The 6,876-nt window shown below is 41.2% G+C and overlaps 1 protein-coding gene across 2 annotated transcripts in view; it reads left to right on the top strand.

Annotated features, from left to right (window-relative positions):
• Positions 1 to 6,218: 6,218 nt before the first annotated feature.
• The window catches only part of SNX3 (sorting nexin 3), a 44,329-nt gene continuing 43,671 nt past the window's right edge, over positions 6,219 to 6,876 (top strand). Inside the window, exon 1 of one of the 2 annotated variants that reach the window (XM_007447256.1) lies at positions 6,219 to 6,729. In XM_007447256.1, the coding sequence (XP_007447318.1) occupies positions 6,568 to 6,729 (162 nt within the window). In that variant the 5' untranslated portion in view covers positions 6,219 to 6,567. The remainder of the gene's footprint in view (positions 6,730 to 6,876) is intronic. The other variant, XM_007447257.1, reaches the window with a different exon arrangement.

Raw genomic sequence — 6,876 nt, 5'->3', positions numbered from 1 at the left:
ATATACATGTATATATATATATATATATATATATATATATATATAATGGAGTATTACTCAACCATAAAAAAGAATGAAATATTGTCATTTGCAGCAACATAGACCTAGAGATTATCATATTAAGTGAAGTCAGACAGAGAAAGACAAATACCACATGATATCACTTATATGTGGAATCTAAAAAAAAATTATACAAATGAACTTACTTATGAAACAGAAACAGACTCATATACACAGAAAACAAACTTATGGTTTCCAAAGGGGAAAGGGCGGGTGAGAGGGATAAATAATAGTTTTAACAGATACACACTACTATATATAAAATAGATAAACAACAAGGATTCACTATATAGCACAGGGAACTACATTCAATATCTTATAATAACCTATAATGGAAAAGAATCTGAAAAGGAATATATATATACACATATGTAATATATAACTGAATCACTTTGCTGAACACCTGAAACTAACATAACATTGTAAATCAACTATATTTCAATTAAAAAAAATTTTTTTAAAGTCCTCATAGAAAATGAAATTACTATCAGCCGACTGTTTAGTGATCTCTGAATAAAGAGGAATGGATGATCTTAATGACTAGAACTACCTAGCTGTGATAATCTAATATACTACTCAAGGAACACAACTCTCAAGGTGTCCACAGTAATTCAGGCACATTGACAAATTATTTTTCTAGAATTGAACCATTAGGAAAACATAAAATTGGTTATAGTTTTCTGTCATCTTAGCCCATGGTTACAATATGGTTGTATCTTCTCGTCCCCACCACCCAATTCAGTTGCCACCCTTGTGTTACCAGTGTTAAGAGTTTGGTGTATATCCTTTGCTACAAAAATATGCACATATAAAAGTACATACATACAATGACAGGGTTTTGTTTGTTTACCCAAATGGGATCATACTGCACAAATTATTCTTTGATCCTTACTTACCAAAACATCATGGATATTCCTCTTCTAATTCTAATAACTAAAAATAGATATATTCTAACATCTTAAGACATAAAAATAGGGACTTCCCTGGTGGCGCATTAGTTAGGAATCTGCCTGCCAATGCGGGGGACACGGGTTCAAGCCCTGGTCCGAGAAGATCCCACGTGCCACGGAGCAACTAAGCCCGTGCACTACAACTACTGAGCCTGCGCTCTAGAGCCCGCGAGCCACAGCTACTGAAGCCCACGCGCCTAGAGCCCGTGCTCTGCAAAAAGAGAAGCCACAACAGTGAAAAGTCCATGCACCAAGACGAAGAGCAGCCCTCCCAAAATAAAAAAAAAAAAGTAGCACCCACTCACTGCAACTAGAGAAAGCCTATGCAGCAACGAAGACCTAATAGGGTCAAAAATAAATAAACTTAAAAAAAATAGAACTATTTCATTTGCTCTAGTATATAATTTATATACTACATATAAATTACATAAAATATTATATAATTTCCCTTAGTTTGAATATACTATAATTCAAGCATTTCTAATTCAGGCTGTTTTCAGTTTTTGCCACTACAAATAAAGCTGCAATAAACATCCTTGGACTTACATCCTTAAGTACTATGGTCTCTTGAAGCAAAAGCTGGATTTGGGGATCAAAGTGCCCTAAATATTTTTAATTTTGATAAATATGAGCAAATTGCCTGTTTCCTTACAGTCTCCCTAACACTGTATGTTTCTGTTCTTTTTGATTTTTGCCAATATGATAGAAAACAGTATTTCATATTTGCTTTAATGTATTGATACATTTGATTAGTGAGGTTGAGCATATTTTTCCCACTTATTGTCAATTTGAATTTCTTTTCCTAAGAGGCAGCATGAAATAGTGGTTACGTATATAAATTCTGGAGTTAGTTTTGCCATTTTGTACTTGTTATTTTGCCTTTGTGCCTCAGTTTCCCCATTTGTAAAATGGAGACAGTAATGCTACCCACCTATAGGGTTGTTAGGAGGATTTGACAAATTCATTATCCGAAAAATATGTAAAATTGTACCTATCCATATTCTTTGCTCATTTTTCTATGGGATTGTCTTTTTCTTATCAATTTATGGGAGTTCTTTTTATATTAGGAATATTAGCCATTCACTATCTTACGTGTTACAGATATACTTCCCCCAATTCTTTTTATTATAATCCCTTTTGATATGTAATTTTTATTAAAAATTTATGTACTTAAATGACTACATTTTCTTTATAGCTTGTTTCCCATATTGCTTAGGAAGCACTTTTTTTACTCAAGGTTATACAATTTTTCTCCTAAATTTTCTCTAAACATTAAAAAAAGAAAAATATTTCAGGGCTTCCCTGGTGGTGCAGTGGTTGAGAATTTGCCTGCTAATGCAGGGGACAAGGGTTCGAGCCCTGGTCTGGGAGGATCCCACATGCCACGGAGCAGCTGGGCCTGTAAGCCACAGCTACTGAGCCTGCACGTCTGGAGCCTGTGCTCTGCAACAAGAGAGGCCGCGAAAGTGAGAGGCCTACGCACCGCAATGAAGAGTGGCCCCCACTTGCCACAACTAGAGAAAGCCCTTGCACAGAAACAAAGACCCAACACAGCAAAAATAAATAAATTAATTAATAAACTCCTACCCCCAACATCTTCTTTAAAAAAAATTTTTTTTTTTCAATTCTATCTTGGAATTTCCTGATGGCCCAGTGGTTGGGACTCTGTGCTCTCACTGCTGAGGGCCTGGATTCAATCCCTAGCTGGGAACTAAGATCCCACAAGCCACGTGGTGTGGCCAAAAAAAACTGCAACAACAAAAATAAATTCTATCTGGAATTTTTCCATGGTATAATGCAGGGGACTAGCTATGTGGTCTCCCTATTCCCTAGACACTCAACTGTGTCAGCAACAGTTCCCCAATGAATTGAAATGCTCCCCTTGTTGTATATCATGTTCTTTGTTAGGATCTGTCCTGCACTCTATTTTATAGAGAGCCAAAACCATACTCGTTTTGTTTGGTTTTTTCTGGCCATGCTGAGCGGCTTGTGGGATCTTGATTACCCGACCAGGGATCCAACGCAGGCCCTCGGCAGTGAAAGTGCAGAGTCCTGACCACTGGACCGCCAGGGAATTCCCCATACTCTTGTTTATAGTTAGCTTTACGGTGAGTTTTAACATTTGGTAAGGCAAATCCCACTTTGATTTTTTTCACTTTCATAATCTTCTTGGCTAATCTCCAACACACTTAAAAACTTAAAAAAAATCTTGTCCAGTACCACCCAATGCACCCAAGGCAGAGAGGAGGTTAAAACCAATCATAGTGGGATTCTGATTATATTTGCATTATTAATTTTATTTATTTTTTATGTGTCAAACATTTTATCAAATCATTAATGAGAGAATAAGATGTTACAATTGGTTCAGAGAAGTCAGAGAAACAGATGTATACATAAACAATCAGGAATGCTGATAAAATTTTTTTAATTTTTTTATACAGCAGGTTCTTATTAGTCATCCATTTTATACACATCAGTGTATACATGCCAATCCCAATCTCCCAAATCATCCCACCACCACCACCACCCGCCACTTTCCCCGCTTGGTGTCCATACGTTTGTTCTCTACATCTGTGTCTCAATTTCTGCCCTGCAAACTGGTTCATCTGTACCATTTTTCTAGGTTCCACATATATGTGTTAATATACGATATTTTTCTCTTTCTGACTTACTTCACTCTGCATGACAGTCTCTAGATCCATCCACGTCTCTACAAATGACACAATTTCGTTTCTTTTTATGGCTGAGTAATACTCCATTGTATATATGTACCACATCTTCTTTATCCATTTGTCTGTCGATGGGCATTTAGGTTGCTTCCACGTCCTGGCTATTGTAAATAGTGCTGCAATGAACATTGGGGTGCATGCGTCTTTTTGAATTATGGTTTTCTCTGGGTATATGCCCAGTAGTGGGATTGCTGGGTCATATGGTAAATTCTATTTAGTTTTCTAAGGAACCTCCTAAGTTATTTTATTTATTTATTTTTATTTTCAGCTGTGTTGGGTCTTCATTGTTGCATGCGGGCTTTCTCTAGTTGCAGCAAGCAGGGGCTACTCTTTGTTGCGGTTCGCAGGCTTCCCATTGCAGTGGCTTCTCATTGTGGAGCTTGGGATCTAGGTGTGTAGGCTCAGTAGTTGTGGCACACAGGCCTAGTTCCTCCCCGGTATGTGGGATCCTCCCCGACCATGGATCAAACCCGTGTCCCCTGCATTGGCAGGTGGACTTTTAACCACTGCGCCACCAGGGAAGCCCCTGCATTATTAATTTTAGATGAAGTGATATTTTTCTGATATTAACTCCTCCTATTCAGGAAAATGGAGTCTTTTTTATTTAGGTTTTGGTTTACATCCTTTAATAAAATTTCATAATTTTGTTCTTATAGATCCTGTGTCTTCCTCCCTATGTTTTTTTTTTTTTTTTTTTTTTACTTTTGGTCACTGATGTGAATAGGGAATTTTTTCCATCTCCAGTCTAACTAGACATTGCCTAGACAGAGGAAAATTATAAATTAAGTTCTTTACTTTCACTTGGTCACTAAATTCTCTTGTTAATTCTAGTAGCTTCTTCTTTATGGATTTTTCTAGGAATACAATCGTATCTCCTGAAAAATAAAGATTTTTTCCTGATGTTTATCCTGGGAAGCTCTTCTTTAGCTATTTGACGGTGCTGCTATTTTCTATAGCTGCTTCCCCACTGCAGGCAATTGTTGCTGCTGCCCAAGGCTGCACAGAGTGGCCTCCAATGAGACAGCTTTCTAAGAGAATATCCCATGATTGCTTTGTACAGGTGTCAAACAGAATACAGTGGTTGTGGATGACAACACAGTACAGTGGTTCTTGGTCTCTTAACTCTCATAGATTCCAATTCAAAGAGTCATTTATACACATTTTTGAGCTCACTGCCCTAATCATAGCAGTCAAGTTTCCACTTGGTCTCTTGCAACAGGCCCAGCAGGGAGTCCTGCCTGGGTACTTATTCTGATATTACTCTTACTCTTTGACAGGGAGATATACTCAGAGAAAACTTGTCTGACCACCCTAATGAGCTTGTCTGGGTCACTCTCACATTATCCAGTTTTATTTTCTTTATAGCACCAATCATATTGGCAGATATGTTATTTATTGCTTTATTATCTGTCTCCCCAAGATAGAGCATATACTAGACAATTAATCTGATGAAACCAAGGAATTTCAATGTCTTCCTCACCCTTTTACCTCTAGTATCTAGAGTTGAAAACACCTAGTAGGCCTTCAATAAATACTTGTTTAATGAATGAACGTTGAGTTTTCTTTAAAATAATCTACATCATGTTTAAGTAAATTTTTTTAATACCAACTTTTCTTATTTTTATTAAGAATGGTTGCTAATGATCCAGACAATTTTTCAGCTTAAGGGACAGATCAGATTATTTAAATTGAATGAGTTTTCTGAAACTCAACATAGAAAGAAACGCAGAAAGAGTTGTGAGACTATAACATCAAGGGAGAGAACTCCCCAGGCAGGAATAGACATCTATCCTTCTACCTCAATGCTCAAAGTCTGCATTTGTTGGAGATTAAATGCGATCTACTTAATTGTTTTGTCTTTTTTTTCATTTCTGATAAAGGTTTTTTTGAGTTCCATTTCAAATGCTGTACCAATACGTTTACCGCTTTTTTTTTCTTTTAATTTACTGGAACTTTGTGGGAACTGAAGTTGCAGATCACTCAAACATCAGAAAGTCAAAGCAGGTTTCAGCCCATATATTATCTGTTATCTTGTTTTAGAGGGCCGACCAGTCTCCCCAAACGATTCGACCGTACGGTTATGATCTCGCGACGTTGTTTTTATTCCACTCTACTTTCCCACGTTCAATTTACCAAGCCAGACATATGTACGGTGAAACTCTCAAGTTGATATCAAAATCATTTGAGGCATCAATTCAAGGTTACCTAGAAAGGCGTTTTCAGTGGTTTACAGTGAGACGGTGGCACTGAGCGTAGTCAGTTTTGTTCGGATTGCGGGCAAACCTCCCCTACCTCGCCTTTTAACTTTTGTCCCCGCGGCTCCCGAAACCGCGAAGACCGTTTCCGGCGTTCTCCCCACTGGTCCAGGCCAAAACGGACACAGAAACACAGGAAGCGCCCGCCCCCGCACCCCCGGTCCCGCAGCACCTGGGCCGCAGACCCGCGGCGGCGCGCTCGCCCGATGCACTGTGGGCACTGTAGTCTGGCCGGAACGTGTTCGCACCTACAAGTAACCTGACTGCGCTTTTCTTCCTCTGCCTGGCGCGCAGTCACCCTCCGCGGTTTCCGCTGAGACTCCCGGCCCGGGACGCAGCGTTCCGGCGGGTCAGCTGTTCCCCTCTTGGGGACAGGAGGCGGAAGCTGGAGGGGCGCGGGGAGGAGCTACGCGTGCGGAGTGAACACCCACTCTACGTGCTCGTTCGCCCTGCGACCGCTGCGCGCGAGCCCGGCGTCCCCGCGGCGGGCAGCAGCGGCGGCAGCGGGGTTGGTGGAACGCCGAGGGGGTGGACGGAGCCCGCGGCGGCGGCGGCGGCGGCTGCAGCAGCGAAATGGCGGAGACCGTGGCGGACACCCGGCGGCTGATCACCAAGCCGCAGAACCTGAATGACGCCTACGGGCCTCCCAGCAACTTCCTCGAGATCGATGTGAGCAACCCGCAGACAGTGGGAGTCGGCCGGGGCCGGTTCACCACCTACGAAATCAGGGTCAAGGTGAGGCCGTCTTACCTCCCTACGGAGAGACCCCTCCTGCAGTCCCTGGTGCCCCCAGCCGACCCTGGAGCGCAAACCCTCAAACGGCCAAGGCCGCCTAGGCCGGGGCTCCCGGCTGTCCGCGGGCGGGGTCGTGGGCCAGGGCCC

This window comes from Lipotes vexillifer, unplaced genomic scaffold, assembly GCF_000442215.2.
Source record: "Lipotes vexillifer unplaced genomic scaffold, Lipotes_vexillifer_v1.1 scaffold515, whole genome shotgun sequence".
Lineage (NCBI taxonomy): Eukaryota > Metazoa > Chordata > Mammalia > Artiodactyla > Lipotidae > Lipotes > Lipotes vexillifer.
The sequence above is the reverse complement of the archived record's forward strand: the minus strand, read 5'-3'. Positions and strand labels throughout refer to the sequence as shown.